At 36.6% G+C, this 18071-nt stretch overlaps 1 protein-coding gene across 1 annotated transcript in view; it reads left to right on the top strand.

The window, feature by feature from the left end:
* Positions 1 to 9310, top strand: part of PRIM2 (DNA primase subunit 2) — a gene marked incomplete at both ends in the record, with an annotated part of 281009 nt that extends 271699 nt beyond the window's left edge. Inside the window, one exon of the mRNA XM_084228130.1 lies at positions 9086 to 9310. Within this exon, the coding sequence (XP_084084256.1) occupies positions 9086 to 9310 (225 nt within the window). The remainder of the gene's footprint in view (positions 1 to 9085) is intronic.
* Between the last annotated feature and the right edge of the window lie 8761 nt (positions 9311 to 18071).

Raw genomic sequence — 18071 nt, 5'->3', positions numbered from 1 at the left:
ACTTAATATACCACAAGTTCAGGAAAATGAATTAAGAAAGGGTAGTTGCAAAGCTATAGAGAAAGCTGAGAAACATAGGACATCACACAGAGCCATGGTTTAGACCCTCATTTCAAAATCCTTGGCACTATTTTACTTGGTTAATAAACATTAATATGGTAATTAATTTTAAAAAGTATATTCCATAATACTATATTTGCTAATCTTTTCATGTGAGGACAAGGTCTTATGTGTGAGTATAGGAATTTGATTATTTTTTTCCTCATATACCATACCCATAATACACCATCACTTTCCAGTTTGAATTTCTCTATATTGGAAAAGGTACATAATGATACATGGGAAGCAATATGTCCTTTTTCCTATCTTTTTGGGGATTCACCTTTTTCCCAAATGATGTGTCATCATTGAGACTTTCCAAAACATTTCATTTAGATTTCATAGAGCCAATAATTCTTTTTACATTTATATTTCTTTGTTTGCCCCATAGCAACCCTATGACAATGCCATTAGCATTACTTCTACTTCACGGATGAGACGTCCAAAGATTACCCTATATTATTTTGTCCACATTGAAATCTAATAATTCAGTTTAATCCAGAGATTCAACTCTGGATTCCTGAATGGTAGGTGTATTAAAAATTTTAACAACTTGCAGACAGAGAAAATTCCCAATATGTAATTATAGCACAAGGTTTTAGATTCTTTTTTGCATGAAAGAATACACTGTTTTCTATAATCTTTATAGCTGAGTTTAGCTTTAGAAATAATATTCATGATGTAATTATAAATTTGGTTTTGCATAAAACCTCTTCAGACAGATTTTGGAGCAATTAAGTGATCTAGTCAAATGTTCTGAATTCTAATTCAGTTACTAGTTCTGTCATTTTGCATGAATCATATAATCTCTTTAGCTTTCAGTTTCCTGCTATACATAAAAAGATGCAATTGAAAGGATCCCCAAGGTCTTTTCAATCTCTAATGTTCTTTCTATAAAATATAAAGCCTTCTGATTGAAATATCTAGGCAATAAACTTATTTTTCATGAAACACTTTGCAAAATGCAAACTTTATATTGAATTTCCCAGTTTTTGATGAACTGAATGAAAAATTGAATATAACAGAGTTCAAAGATGACTATTGTTAATAAAAATTATAGATGTGTTATAAAACATTCAGGAAACATTTTTTAATTAAGCAGCAGAGTAGGAGATAAAAATGTATTATTCTTAGTGATCCAGATAATAACTCTTAAAATAAATCAGTCTGCTATACACTGAAGTTCTTGTAAAATTATTGGTCAAGCATATATCGGCAACTGATTAAAGAAGATCAGAGAATCCTAGAGTACTCAAATATGTGTAACCAGGAAAGACCTTGTTTCTGTTTATTAGTCTGCTTGTTAAGAGACTTCATTCTGGGCCATGACAGCAAACCTTCTAGCTCCCTAGTTCATTTTAAACTACCGTAAGATTATATATAGATCTAATCACATCATTCCCTTCTTAAGGATTTTTAGTGACTCCCTGTTGCCTTAAAGAATTAGGTCTACACTACTTACCCTGGTTTTCAAGGCTCTCTGAGGTTTGGCCTTCATTCTTTTTCCAACCTCATTTTCTATTTTTCCTCTTTATGTGCCTTTTACATCAGGCCATTTGTACTACTTGCTTTCCTGGGATGTCCCCTCTTTACCTTGCTCATGTGGTCCTGCTGTTTGTATTGCCCTTGACCTCATTATCCCAGCTTTTCACTCTCTCCATCTTTCCAGACTCAACTCATATAGCCCTTTTTTCACAAAGCCAGCCTTGATTTCCTCAGCCAGACTCACTCTCTAATGTGGAGTATAATAGGCTTTTGTCTGTGACCTTTGTCACCCCTTCATTCTTAATAGAGATTTTTAACTGTATGACTTATTAGACTAGAAATTTCTTTAGAGTGAGTCTTAGTCAAATGCACTAGTTCCTAACATGGCCTTGTATGTAAGAAATCTTCAGGTAATGTATGACTAGCATGCACTTGTTGGTTTTGGTACAACTTATCAAATAGGTATTAGGCCCCTATTATTGGTAGGTCACTTCAGTACAATGAGTCAGATTAAAAGGTTGACAGATAAGACAGATGAACAAAAAAGTATAATGACTTGTCAGTATTAAAACATATGAGTGTAACTACCCCCTAACAAAAAAAGTAATAAGCAAAATGATCTTTCATTGTCAACTCCAACTAGCAAAAGGCAGGGAGGACAGGGATTTTAATTAGATTGTCATATGTCATCAACTCTCTCTACCCATTGCTGAAAGTGAAGAAAGGGACTCATGTGGGAAGGTTCACTCTTCAGGAGAAAACACCATGAGTTAGTAAAGGTTTACAAATTTTATGGAATAAGTGCATTCAAAAATTATTGACTTTGTCCTTGTGGACAAAACAGCAGAACATACTGTTCTGAGCATGGACTATGCTAATTCATACCCATCTCTAGCCCTGCACAGTTAAGTTACTTGATTTCTCTCTTTCAGATACCTCATCTGAAAAGCGGGAAAACACTGCTAATTTATCTTTGGAGGGCTCTTATGGGAGTTAACTGACTGACATAAACGTTATGTGAATGAAAGTGTGTTTTATGCTATTTACAACTGTGTCTGACACAAAATAGGCATTTAAATAACTATTTCCTCCTATAAAGGAATGTATTTTTTAACCATTACTAAATTTTCGAATCAAAAGGTAGAAAAGTAGTGCTTGCTGAGTTTTTCAAATACAAAAAGTATGTGTAACCTTTACGAAGTTTATCTGAGTACTAGAAGCATAAAGTAATAGGTGATTTGAAGTGATATGCAAAATTTCATTTGAATTTTAGTGATAATGTTTGAGAAAAGAAATAGCATACAACTATGAACTTGGTATATCTGCATTAAACCACAGTGAAAATCACAAAAAAAAAAAGATTTTCTGTCAAAAAGTATTACAGGGAAATCCCAGTATGGGAAGAAAGAAAGTTCATTAAATTATGTTTCTTTTTTGGACTTTGTATTATACCAAATGGGATAAAATACATTAGACCTATAAAGATGGTAGCAGAATGAAGATGCTGGCTGACCTCCTCCCTATATTCTTGGCTCCAGTGCAGCGGAGCAGGGCCAATAGCTCCTGAAGGTAAGATGGAAGTCTGCAAGAGCACTGGGAGTAACATCCTTAGGAAGGGGGCTCTGGCCCAACTTTTGGCCATCCCAGGAGGCCAGCTCCCTGCCTGATTGATAATCAGCTACCAACCACAGGCGGTTGGTCGCAACTGCAAGAGTGAGATCCAGATGGATCGAAGCAGCCAATAGCCAGATGCAGGAATCCATCTTTCAGGTGACAATTGAGGGACTCTGCCCACTGCGTTAACAGGAGCACAATCTGCCCACCTGCCACCCTGGCCTCTACCACCCACAGAAGTGGAGCCGGCTCCCCCTATACATATTCTGATTCCCATTGCCACATTCATCTGCCAGCTGTCTGAATGAGAACGGGGAAGCTTCTGGCCACCTACTGCCAGTGAAAAAACATGCCCCTCAGCCTTTAGTTACCAGTCACAGGAATACAGCTTCCAGCTTGGTGAACCAAAGCCTAGTTGCCGTGGCCTCCAGTTGCCACCTGGGAGAGCCTGGCTAACAGCTATCAACTTAGCTGAACCAGGTTTCTCACAACCTGTAGCCATAAGCCGTAGGAGCCTGACCACTAGCCAGAGAGTAAACAACAGGGCCTGGTTCCCACTGGTTGTGGCTCTTAGAACAGCAAACCAGAAGGACACAGGTTTGAGGGTCCTATGCAGTGAGGTTGACTACCCCCTTTGACGCAGAGACCAGCACTGGATACATACAACACTAAACAGAAGCTTTATGAGTGAAGCCTGCCACCACCATTAGCACCAGCCCAGAGAGGAAATAATGGGGAGAAGACAAAACACACAAAAAAAGGACAACATAAACCCATGTGGAATACTATGTTATAGAGAGAGAACAAATTTCCAGAAACCAATCACAATGACATGAAACCCCATATGTTCTTCCTATCAGATAGAGAATTCAGAATTGCCATGATAAAGAAAATCAAAGAAGTGAAAGAGTAACAGAAAACAGAAAAGCTGATCCAAGATATACAAGAAAACTCCAAGAAACAAATGTCCTGGAAAAAAAAAAAAAATCAGTGAACAGAAAACTGAAATTGAAGCTTTACAGAAGAAAATGGAGATTCTGGATGTAAAAAAGATGAGGAGGTTATGAAATATATTGGAGAAAGCTATGGAAACAGAATTGACCAAATGGGAGAATGAATCAGTGGCCTTAAATATGTGAATGCACAAAGAATCCAGGTAGAAGAAGAGAGAGTTGAAGTTAAAAAAAAAAAAAAATTCTCTCTACATGAGGAAAGGCAATGTAAAAATAATGGGTTCCCAGAAGGAGGAAGAGAGAGAGGGGAATACAAAATGTTTTTAAAGAAATAGAGGAAATCTTCCTGAACCGGGAGAAGAAACTAAATATACAAATATAGGAAGCTAAAAGAACACCAAGGTACCTAAACAAAATGAGACATATACCAACACATATGATAATTAAACTTCCAAGAGTTCAAATCAAAGAATATTGAAGCTGGCAAGGGGAGAGAAGCAGCTAACCTATAAAGAAACCTTGCTTAGGCTACTTTAGACTTCTCTGAAGCACTCCAGGCAAGGAGAGAATAGAATGATGTGATCAAAATACTTAAAAACTGCTAGCCAAGAATATCCTACAAGGATTTCCTTCAGATATAAGGGAGAAATAAAAGGCAGCTCAGACAAAGAAAAACTGAAGGAGTTTGTAACCAATGGATTCCTCCCTCCAAGATTTATTGAAAGGAATTCTCAAATCTAAATTCTCAAAGAAAGGAACAAACACTAAGAACTGAACAAGGAAGTAAATTAAAGCACAAAATTAAGGACAAAATGGCAGCAACAAAATTTCATATATCCGTAATCACTTTAGTTGTAAATGGACTGAACTCACCAGTTAAAAGACTCACCAGTTAAAAGAATCTATAGTTGAATCAGGAAATAGAATCCAACTTTATGTTGTCTCCAATAAACACACGTGAGCTCCAAAGCACACCAAAATATATTAGTCAACTACTATCAACTCTGAAAACAGACATTAGAAAAAACATGTATGTGGTGGGAGACTTCACCTTACTCTTGCCAATGAACAAACTGACCAGACAGAAAACAGGGACACAATAGCCTTAAAGTACCGACCACATGGTGTTAACAGAGGGCATTGCACCTCAAAAAACTTAAATACCTATTGTTATCAAGTGCACATTGGACATTCTACAGGATTGACCACATATTGAGTCACAATTATCAATGAATTCATGAAGACTGAAATTATACCAACTATCTTTTCTTACCAGAAAGACATCAAAATGGAAATCAGCTACAAAAACAAAACAGAAGACCCTAATTCCTGGAAACAATAACACACTTCCGAAAGACTATTGAGTTAATGAGGAAAGAAAAAAAAAATAAGGCAAATGATAACTAGGACACAACCTTCCAGAAATTACGGGATACAGAAAAGCTCTAGTAAGAGGGAAAAGTACATAGCAATACAAACTCACATCAAGGAACAATAGCTCAAATAAGTAACTATCTCTCACCTTGAGGAACTAGAAAAAGAACAAAACCAAAAGCCAATATAAGAAAATAAAAATTACAGCAGAAATGAAATAAAAATCAAAATGACAGTCCAAAAGATTAATGAAACCAAAACCTGGTTTGTTTGGGTTTTTTTTTTTTTTTTTTTTTTGGTTTTGGTTTTAAAATAAGACAAACCTCAAAAAAATAAATAAAATAAGACAAACCTCTAGCCAGGCTCTCTAAAAAAATAGGGGACGGGGCTCCCCTGGTGGCGCAGCAGTTGAGCACTGGGCTGCGAAGCTGCCCGCAGCCTCTGCAGCGCCGGTTCTATCCCCGGCTGCCAGAGAGTGTCCCACATGGCGCAAAGACCTCCCCTGCCGTGCCCGCTGCTCCCCTTGGCAGTGTATTTCATCAGTCTGCCTGCTCTGCTCCCCGCTCTGGCTCTGGTGAATTCTCTCACCCTCCGTGCTTCTGACTGTACCCAGTGCTTGTTTAAATAAATAAATCTTTAAAAAAAAAATAGGGGACAAAACTCAAATAGGATCACAACGAAAGAGATGTTACAATAGACACTACAGAAATTCAGAGGATAATGAGACTACTATGGACATCTATATGCTAATAAGTTCAACAACCAGAAGAGAGAAAAGAATTCTTAGAATCATAGAGTCATCTGAGACTGAATAAGGAAGAAATAGAAAACCTGCAAAGACCATTCATAAGCAAAGAAATGAAACAGTAAACAAGACTCCCAAAACACAAAAGTCCAAGACAAAATGGCTTTACGGAGGTGTTCTACCTAAACTTCAATGACAAACTAATACCTATCCTGCTCAGATTCTTTCCAAAAATTGAGATAAGAAAGATTCCCAAATACATTTTATGAGGCCAACATTACTCTAATAACAAAACCAAAGAAAACACAAAAAAGAGAATTATAATTTCTCTAATGAAAAAAGATGCAAAAATCTGCAATAAAATCTTAGCAAACCAAGTCCAACAATGCATTAAAATGATTATACTCCATGACCAGGTGGGTTTTATACCAGGAACACAAAGGTAGTTCAGATTCCTAAAATCAGTGTAATTTACATCAACAAAAAGATAAAAACCACATGATCATATCAATAGATGCTAAGAAAGCATTTGATATGATTCAATATCCATTTATGAAGTAAATCCTTGAAAAACTGGGAATAGTTGGAACATAACATAATAAAAGCTATATAGTGAAAGCTTTTCCACTAAATTCTGATACAAGAAAGGATGTCCACTGTTACCACTACCATACAATATAGTGTTGATAGTCCTTACTAGAGCAGTTAAGCCAGAGAAGGATATAAAAGAAATCCAAATTGGGGGAAATAAATAAAGCTGTCATTATTTGCAGAAAACATAATATACATAGAGCACACTAAAGACTCCACTAAAAAACTATTGAAACAATCAGTTCAGCAAAGTGGCAGGGTAATAAAATCAATACGCAAAAATCAGTTGTTTTCCTATAATGCACACAATGAGCAAACTAAAAGAGGAAGAAATTTAAAAACCACATTTACAATCACACTAAAAATAAATGTCTCCTGGCAAAGGAGAAGGACCTATACAAAGAAAACTGTAAGACATTGTTAAAATAGATAAAAGAAGGTACTAAGAAATGGAAAGCTATTCCCCGCTCATGGATTGGAAGACTCAACATTGTCAAAATGGCCATCCTGCCTAAAGCAATATACAGATTCGTTTGCAATTGCTATCAAAGTTTCAATGGCATTCTTCAAAGAAATAGGACTAACATTACTGAAAATCACATGAATTCACAAAAGATCCCAAATAGCCAAAGCAATCCTGACGCAAAATAAGAATGGCAACATTCCAGTTTCAGACTTCAAATTATACTATAAAACTAATTTAAGCAGCATGGTACTAGAACAAAAATAGACACACAGGCCAATGGAATAGAGAGCCCAGAAATAAATTCATACCTATATAGACAGTTAATGGACAACAAAGGAGCCAAGAGTATATACACAGGAGCAAGGAAAGCCTCTTCCATAAATGGTGTTGGGAAAACTGGACCGCCACATGAAAAAAATGAAACCAGATCAATACCTCACACCATATACAAAAATCAGCTCAAAATAAAAGACTTGAACATATGGCCTGAAACCATAAAATACATATAATAAAACACAGGCAAAACACTGACATAAGCTTCAGTGATAGCTTTGCAGATATGTCTCTAACAGCAAGGAAAACAAATGAGAATATAAGCAATTGGGACTACATTGGACTGAAAGGTTCTACACAGTGAAAGACACCATCACTAAAATGAAGAGGCACCCTATTGAATGGGAGAAGATATTTGCACACCATACATCTGACAAGGGGCTTATATCAAAGATTTACAAATAACTCATACAACTCAACAACAACAACAACAAAAAAAAAACCCAAAAAAAAATGGGCAGAATAGCTAAATAGGCACTTCTTCAAAGAAGACATACAGATGAAAAAATGTTTATCATCACTGTCAGGGAAATGCAAATCAACACCACAATGAGATACTACCTCACACCTGTGAGAATGGCCCATAGCAAGACCAGAAACAATTAAGTCCTGGTGAGGATGTGGAGAACAAGGAACGCTTTTACACTTTTGGGAGTAATGCAGACTGGCCCTACCCCTACAGAAAACAGTATGAAAGTTCCTCAAACAATTAAAAATGCATCTGCTGTGTAACTCAAATTGCTGTCCTAGGTATCTACCCCACCCCCAAAATGCAAAAACATTAATTGGAAAGGAAACTTGCACCCTCATGTTCATTATAGCACTATTTACAACAGCCAAGCTATGGAAACATCCTAGTGCTCAAAAGCAATGAGTGGATCAAAGATACGCTCAGCTATCAAAGAAGATATATTCATGCCATTTGCAGCAAGATGAATGGAGCCAGAAGGGATTATGCTAAGTGAAATGTAAACCAACATTGCCTCAATTAAAAAATGAGTAATAACAGGGAGCAGTATCAAAGTGGTGCCCGTATTCATATCCCTTCCCTGTGATTTTGGATTGTTTTCTTTCAAACAAAACATTTTATTTTTAGATAAGTTTTTGAATGACAATGTGTCAGGCATTTAAACCATTTGAGATGAGGACGAGTTGGATATAGAACTAGGGTTGGATAGGGAACAAAAAGCTGAGTACAGAGGTTTGGCTGCAAAAATAAATGCAGGAGCCATTAATATTTAGATAGTGGTTGAAGCTGTTTCTGAATGAAATCAGGTGAGTAGTGAATTGAGTGTTAGGAACAAGAACTGCTAGGATATGTTTCGGTTATTAAGGAGATTTTGATCAAGGGCTGAGTAAGTTTTTGAAACACTGTATATACTTTTCCTAAATGTTAATGTGACATATATTTATTTCCTTGCACAGGTTGATGATTGTGGCTTTTCTCTGAATCATCCTAATCAATTCTTTTTTGAGAGCCAACGGATTCTAAATGGTGGTAAAGACATCAAGAAGGAATCCATCCAACCAGAAACTCCTCAGCCCAAAACAAGTGTCCAGAAAACCAAAGATGAATCATCTGCTCTTGCCTCTTTAAATTCCTCTCTGGAGATGGATATGGAGGGTCTAGAGAGTTACTTTAATGAATGATTCTTGGGTCGTTAGTAACCTTCTATGCTCAGTAATTTTCATTTCCTGCTTTTAAGACTTGACCTTTTTATCTAACTGTGTCTGCACCCTATTCCAGCCTCATGTACACACACCTCTTAGGAAAGCCGACTTGCCCGTAAAAACAGACTTCTACTATATTTTGCTTTGACAAAGAGAAGAGGATGAGTTTCTCCTAAAATCTAACATTTGAATTGTGTTATTTAAGCCCTGTTTTAGGAGATAAAACAGCTTTCTAAACTGATTATACAGTCTCAGAAATGATACAATTGAAAACAACTTTTAACCCTTATTATAATTTTGACCCAGTCCATTTCTGAAATATTTTTGTTAATAAATACCAATGTTTTAAATGTTATATGACTCTGTGTATAATTGCAAGCATCCCATCTTATGTCATAACAGATTAGACCTATCCTCTAGACACATCCTAAGTTTTTTAAAGTGGTATTTTGGAATACCCAACATATTGTAATTCACCAATGAAGATCAAGCTTTTTCTTTTTCTTTTTTGTGATTATTCCTTATTTCTTATTTATGGCTATTCCACATCAGTTTTATTCCTTTGAATGGCGAGAAGCTACTAGAATGAATTATGATTTGGAAATTAAGAGAAAGATAATTTGTATAGTCATTTATTTATTAACAAATAAGAGTGTTTTATTATGTAAAATGGTGGCACTTTATCTGCTGTCATTTTCCATTCATTCTGGGGCATATACATGAAAAAGACAGTTACTAAAGGAAGAAGATTATAAGGAATGTCTAAAGTGTTTCTTCATTCTACCCTCCTACGTTATAAGTTACTGCTTTTGTGGTTGCATCAATTCCCAAAAACATTCAGTAAATTCAGTAACTTTGGTTGTGAATATTCTGATATTTATAGTAACTCCCTCCTTTCAGAGCCAGCTGTGGAATTTAGTAAATATGGAAGATTATAGACATATTTATCTAATCCCCTGCTCAGTGTCTTTATTGGAAACCTTACTAGCTGATTTCTTTTCCTTGCTATCTACATTCATCCAAAGGGTTTGGGGCTCTTAAAAGAGACCCAGGCTGAAATGTAACCCTTCCTCACATAATGCCTTGGATTAAGTAAAAATATTACTCTATTTCAGTCCTCTTTTCCTAGTGAAGAAGGTTACTTTTCCTTTATCTTCTTAAATCAGATACTAACTAAATGGAAAAGGACATTGTATTCAGAAGCCTGGACTGTCAGATGCACCACATTTTAAATCCTGTGAAAAATTGCAGCAATATGAAAAGGATTTGAATAGGATCAGATTATACGAGCCTAAAAATGTCAGCTGATCAAGCTTTTATTTTAAGGCCGCTGAGCAAAGAATTCTTGGAATTATTTAGTAGCATATAATTAAATGAGATAGTAGCCGAACTTCTACTTGTCTTTGCAAATTACTATTACCTAATTCCTAAAATAGTATTATCCTAATACAAATTACCCCTGTAAAGCTCTCCCTTCTGAAACCATCTGCTATTCCTTTTATCATTGATCTCAACAGGAACCTGATGACTGCCTACCACTTTACCCACTGCAAAATCCCAAGTCTTTTATTTTCACATGTTAAGAACAAGTGTTACTTTGGGCTGTTTTAACCACAAAATTAAGATAGCTTTGGAAAACCAAGCATAGAAATGTAGGTCTCTTTTGTATTAAAAGAAGGGAAATATTAGAATGCGTTTCACTGCTGTAGTTCAATGAAAAATCTTATGACAGGATATTTCATATCTAGCAACATTTTGCAAGGCTATCTTTTTCTATTGCCTCATGTTCTCCTTCTTTTATGAAGTCTGCTCTCCCACTAGCTAAAAGAACAAAGCCATTAACAACACAGTAGATGTGTCTTAGTTGACTATTTTATACTGACAGCCCCAAGAATTTGTTACTCTACCTGAATGTTTTTTATGTGTCTAGTCAAATCAAACTCCAAAGTAACACTAGTTTAAATATTAGTTGTATTACAAGTTCCATTTCTTTGTAATAAGGTTTGATCTCCTGTCATGTATTATACAGAAGAAAATACAAATATTTTGTGAAGTCTATAGATTAGAGGATAAGGGGTTAGAGGTTTATATAAGAAGATAGAAATTAATGCGTTTCTGGTGCTTTTTGGAGTTGGAAAAAGCAATTTATTTTTCATGCTTCACAGGTCTTGACAATTTTGATTTCTTTTCTTTGAAAGTAAACCTATTTGAATTGGATGATGTGAATAGAGCCCAAAAGAAATATCAAAAGCCAGCAGCCTCTGTTCAAAACAGTAGCCAATGAAAAAGATATGAGTCTTCCAGATCTTCTAACTTCTAGCCTTTTATTACCTCTTCAAGGAGGGAAGGATATATGATTCTCAGAGACAAAAGAAGGAACAAAGGAAAGAGACTAGGTTGGAGATGTGTAACTGGTTGAAGCAATGACATTGTTAGTGGAATTGTCATTTCTTTTATGTTGTTTCTCCTTAATGTTTTTCATTCTGCCTGTACAATATCAAACTCTTAATTCCACTGTGTATAAAAAGAACACTAAGAAGACTTTAAGCAAACTTTTTAGGATGGCTTATAATAATATAATCTTATAGATTTTGATTGAAAGGGAGCAAAATAAGGCAATGGGAAAGATCTTCAATTTATACAGAATTTTAATAAGCTGGGGATTTTTTTCTCTATCCAAAAGCATTCTGAGTGTTTTGCTTATTACACTTTGCTGTCTTACTGATACTTGGGGTCTTTGCAAGCAAACATCTGTAATTCTTTGCACAGAAAAGAAAACTTCTGGGATTTGAGCTTGAAAGGCAAAATGAGACAACTCTAAAGTTCCAGTTTGGTTAGAGTCTACTGTTTGCAAATTTAATCAAGGTCTTCCACAAGCATCAGCTTGACATTAAATTTAAGTGCCCATTAAAGTGAGAATTTGACAGCAGTTCTGAACGTGAAGCTCAGTTTGAGGACATCTTTACAGCTGGAAGGGAAAAAAAAGTTGAGAAGCCTCAAACCACTGTGGTAATTAGAACCATTTGTTAACTTCTTTTCTAATGTTGGTGAGGGGAGGGAGAGAGAAGGTTGCTGGAAAGGCAGCAGGGGTTGGAACTAGGAAGGCAGACCAGTGTGCCCTTAGAATTGGGCACAAGGGGTTCTGTGTGGCAAAGAAAAATGGCAAGTACACACTCTAATGAGTAAGATGGGGAAATTATTTCAAAACTTTATTTGGTTTGTCTTTATATACACAGAACCTCTGTGCAAAAGATGCAATTAGAATAGGTCTGCAGCTTGGTTGTCAGGCCCTTTGGAAAATACATAGTGTTATTTGGGAGTGGGCCTCTCAAATACATTTTGAGCTTAAGAATGAGCATTTCTCACAAGGACATTTAACTTACAGTCAGGTAATCACTTACCCAAAGCATCTGGCCTTCTTTTCAGTACTGTGTTCCATTCTGACAGGAAGCTAGTGCCCTACTCTAAGACTTTGCATCATAATTGGCATTGTAGGCAATTAGCTTTGTGACTCTATGGAAATCTTGTCACCTGCAGGAAATTATCTTCCCTCTTCATCTCACCTTCCTGCCAAAAGTGATACTATTTCCTGTTACTGGATTTGCTTTATATCCCATAAGCTCTTTTTGTCCATTGCTTTATGACATTTTATTTTCTCCAAGAATTATCACTCTAGAGCCTTATCAAAAGCTAAAGAACATGTCTGTATAAAAAGCTTCTGTATTTCCCCTGAGCCTTCAGTTGCAGAACTGTATTTGAACACTGATGACAAGGTAGTGAAACAACACTGCTAATAAATGCATGATGGATTTTTCAATTCAGCCCTGTAGACTAGGTATTCACTCACCATAATATAACTATAAAGCTCCTTAAGAGGTTTTTCCCCCCAGTTTTGAGAGGAGAGAGAAAATAAATTTAAAAAAAACGATTCACTTAAAACTCTTCGTAATAAGAAAACTAACCATGTCATACACATTTTCACATTCCACTCCCTCATTCATTTATTTTTAAATTTTTACTTCCACTTGGGTAATAGAGAATATCAAGAACTTCATTACTGATTAAAAAGTACATGCTACATGGCTTCTCTTTTATCTTTGCTTTCATTGCAGAGAATTAGAATGGTGATTTAATACTCTCCACCCCAAACTGTAGGTTTTCTCTAGAGTTCCTGCCTAGTACTCTTCTAGCTCCACAGATCTCTCTCAGTGATCTTCAGCCATTCCTGTGATGTTTTTTCTCATCTATCTGCAAATAATTTCCAACTATGTATCTCCGACTGAGGTGGTTCTTCTGAGCACAGACCCATCTATCCAACTGTATCTTGGGCCACTCCATTAATATATCCCATAAGTATCTCAAACGCGTCCAAAAACAAACCTCTTTTCTACCTTCCCATGAGTTTGTCATTGTAGAAACTGAAGTTAACCTTAACTTTTTTCTTTCCACTGCACATCCAAGTCTAATTGATTCTATGATAATAGCATATCAAAACCAGTAGGTCTCAATCAGGGGCAATTTTGCACCATGGGAGACATTTGGTAATATCTTGGACATATTTGGTTCCCCTGAGTGGAGAGGGACTTGCTACTGGTCATCTAGCGGGTAGTCCAAGGATGCTGCTTAAACAGCCTACAAAGCACAGGAAAACTGCCCCCTATTTGCACATAAATATCTGGCCCAAAATGTCAACAGCACCGAGGCTGAGAAATCCTGTTCTTAATCAGTTCTTCCTATCCCTACTTGTACTGCAACTAATTACTCTCATCACTTGTAGCTTACCAATATGAGAAAGTTCAACTGCACATGATTTCATGGATGAGGCCCTTCCGGACCTTGACCCCTGCGTACCTCTCCAGACCCATCTATTCCATATGCCCCCAATTCTATAATCCAATCCTGTAATACAGTCATCCTGAATAAACTTGCCCTGTATATTCACCAAGCTGTCTCATCTCTCTCATCCTTGTATGGCTCCTTCCAGACCTTGCCCTGCTAACTGCTTTTCTAAGCTTCAGGTTAAGCACACATTCTTTCAGCCTTCTTTGATAACTCTAGTATAGATGCATTGCTTTTAAGCCATATATATAAATATATATTTATAAATATATATATATAAATATATATTTATATATATTTATAAATATATTCCCCTTACAACTGTAAAGTCCCTGAAAACAGGAACTATATCACTTTCATATTTGAATCCCTAGTAATTAGTTTTGTCTCTAGCTTTTGGCATATGTATTGCGATCTTTGATACTCAGTAAATGTGTGGCATGATTGGTTACTTGGATTTAAGACCAAAACCATAAAATACATTAAAGAAAACATAGGCAAAACACTCTATGACATTGACTTTTGTGATCTTTGTGGACTTGTCTTCTACTACAAGAGAAATAAAAGGGGTTAGATCAAACTAAAAAGCTTCTGCACAATGAAAGAAGCTATCGGTAAAACAAAAAGCCAGCCATCTGAATGTGAGAAAATATTTGTGCATCATCTGACAAAGGGCTGATATCCAATATCTACAAAGAATTCATACAATTCAACAAAAAAACAATGAGCCCAATAAAATAATGGGCAGAAGAGTTAAATAGGCACTCTCCAAAGAAGACATACAGATGGCCAATGGGCACATGAAAAATGCTCATCATCACTTATTCTTAGGGAAAAACAAATCAAAACCATAATAAGATACCATCTCAATTCTTCAAGAATGGCCCATATCAAAAAAAAAAAAAAAAAAAACAAAAAAAAACCCAGAAGCAATAAGTGCTGGCAAGGATGAGGAGAAAAAGGGGCCTTCATGCACTGCTGGAGAAATGTTGACTACTCCACCCCTCTAGAAAGCAATATGGATGTTTCTCAAAGTACTAAAAATAAACCTACCATATGATTCAGCAATTCCACTTTGATATCTACCCAAAGAATGCAAAAAATACTAGTTTGAAGGGAGATAAGCACATCTCTGTTCATTGTAGCAGTGTTTACAATAACCAAGTTATGGAAATAACCTAAATGCCTAGTGATGAGAATAGATAAGAAAAATATGATTTTTATATACACACATACAATGGAATACTATCCAGCTATTAAAAAAAAAAAGTTGAACTCTTGTCATTTGCAAGAACATGAATAGAACTGGAGGGGATGATGCTAAGTGAAATAAATCAGAAGGAGAAAGAATTATCAAATAGTTTCACTTATATTATGTGGAATGCAGAGAAACAAAACAAAGGGTCAGACATAATCAACCAAATAACACACCCTAGAAATCTGACTGTGGTATTGAGGCTCCAAAAAAGGGAGGGGAAAAACAAAGAAGAGACTATGGTCTACGTCCTATATAGTAGAGGACTATGGGTGCTTTGGTGGTAAGTGTGGTGTGTTGACATACATCTGAAGAATCATGAGCCTATGCTTTTGAATCATACAGTGTTGTTAATGTTACCTAAAATAACAACAACAAACCCTCAAACTGAGAGTTCCAATCTATGGAGATACAGAAGTTCCCTAAACCCACATCCTCTGACAGAATCACTGAATATAGTCAACCTTTAGTGTCTGTAGGGGACTGTATACAGGACCCCCAAACTGATACCAAAATCCACAACTGTTCCAGTCCCTTAAATAGTGTAGTATTTGCATATAACCTATGTATGTCCTCATATATTTTAAATACTTGTCTCTAGATTATTTGTAACACCTAATACAATGTAAATGCTAAGTTATACTGTATTATTTACAGAACAATGACTAGGAAAAAATGCTTGTACATGTTCAGTACACATGCACCTATTCCCAGTCATTGAATCCTCAGATACAAAACCTATGAGGAGGGCTGAATCTACACAACTATGTGTAGAACAATTAACTCTGAATGAAATACAGAGACTAGATGAATGATTCCTACATATCAGGGGTGGGGGGAGAAGTTACATTGAAATGGGTAGAAAAAGCCTCAGACACTCTTACCATAAATGGCACCCCTGGCACAGTAACACACAATAGAGAGGGATTCACAACTCCCAGCTTCTTCCCAAGGAGCAAATGATTTGAACCTAACATTTAGTACCCAAGTACTTAACAGTTTCACCTAAGGGACTCCCCCCACTCCAAATACTTATATCTAAAAGCCAATGGGGCTTCATTCATAAGAACCATAAGACTAGGGCAAAAAAATGATCTATAACAGGCTCAACAAGGGCTCCTAAAGTGATCTCCTCCACCATCTGGTCTCAGCACAGAGACAACAATAACAACAAAAATGGTTATTTCCCAGTGTTTCTCAGAAACAGGCCCACTTGCATATCTTAATAGCTATAGCCTGAAGGTCAAATTTCCTATTTAACACACTTTTAGTGGCTCCTGAGATCCCTTATGAGACTATGAGGCCAGCTGTCACCATCTTCATACTATCCCTCTATTCCATTCCAGGTCACCAGTGTCCTCCTGAAAGGAGCTTGTACATATCTCTGGCACCCAGTTTTTGTGTGTCCTGCCCAGAGGAAAGAATCCTTGAATGTCTGGCTCTAGTGTTTAGCAGGGCTTGCATTTAGGGGTTTTAATGGGTTAGTAGCAAACTAAAGAAGTAGTTTTCAACTGCTATCTCTAGCAGGGCTCCATAAGGAGACAACAGATAGAAATACCCAAATCCTATGCTTTCCCCAAAAGAGGCCTATTTACAAATTTTTAAAGTTACAGCTAAAAAGTCAGATTTCTAATGTAACATACATTCTCCGTGAATGTCAGATCCAGGTTTCCAGATTATCTCTGGGAGGCCCTTGTGTACATGCCTGGCATCATAGCTTCTGTGGTTGCCACCCAGGGGCTATACCTCTTGATGGCACGGGCTAGTGAGATCTGCTAGTCTTATATCTGTCAGCCTCACAGGCCTATAGTAAACAAAGACACCATTCTTAACTGATTATCTACCAGGACTCAGCCTAGAGGGAACACACAAAATGCCAACCTCCCAATATTTCCTTGAAGGAGATCTAGTTGCATCATTCAAAAGCTGCTGCTGGTGGATCCAATTTGCAATCCATCTACATCTAAGTGTTAAATGAAACCCACCTCTTTGGGACACGGGCAACTCTAACATACACTCAACCACTGGGAGCTAATAAAACAAGGCAACTTGGACTACCACAAAGGTTTAAGAGATAACCAAGGACTAGGGCTAGGATGACAACAATATAGGGTTGTCTCCTATAGGTGACTACTCCATCAAGACAGAGAGGTGGGTCTTTTGAATGCATTAAAAAAACACAGAGTTAAGAAACAGAAACAATTCCAAATAAAGCAAAGCTCCATAAAGACCTAATGAAATGGGAATAAGTGATTTACTTTATAGAGAGTTCAAATTATGGTAACAGAGTTGCTCAATAAGGTCTAAAGCATAATGCACAGAAAGAATTCAACAAAGAGGTAATATACCAAAAAATTTACAAAGCTGAAGAATAATTGAACTAAAAAATTCAATAGAGTGGTTTATAGCAGACTAGATGAGGTAGAACAAAAATATCAGCAAACCAGAAGTCAGGGAAGTGGAATTACTCTAATAATAAAGAAAGAAAGGGCCTCCCTGGTGGCGCAGTGGGTTGAGAGGCGCACTGTGAAACTGTCTGCAGCCTCTGCAGTGCGGGTTCGAGAATCCTGGCTGGCCTGCAAGAATCCCACATGGTGCAGTAGACCTCTTCTGTCACGCCTACTGCTCCTCTTAGCAGTGTATTTC

Source organism: Talpa europaea, assembly GCF_964194135.1.
Source record: "Talpa europaea genome assembly, chromosome: 2".
Classification (NCBI taxonomy): domain Eukaryota; kingdom Metazoa; phylum Chordata; class Mammalia; order Eulipotyphla; family Talpidae; genus Talpa; species Talpa europaea.
The sequence above is the reverse complement of the archived record's forward strand: the minus strand, read 5'-3'. Positions and strand labels throughout refer to the sequence as shown.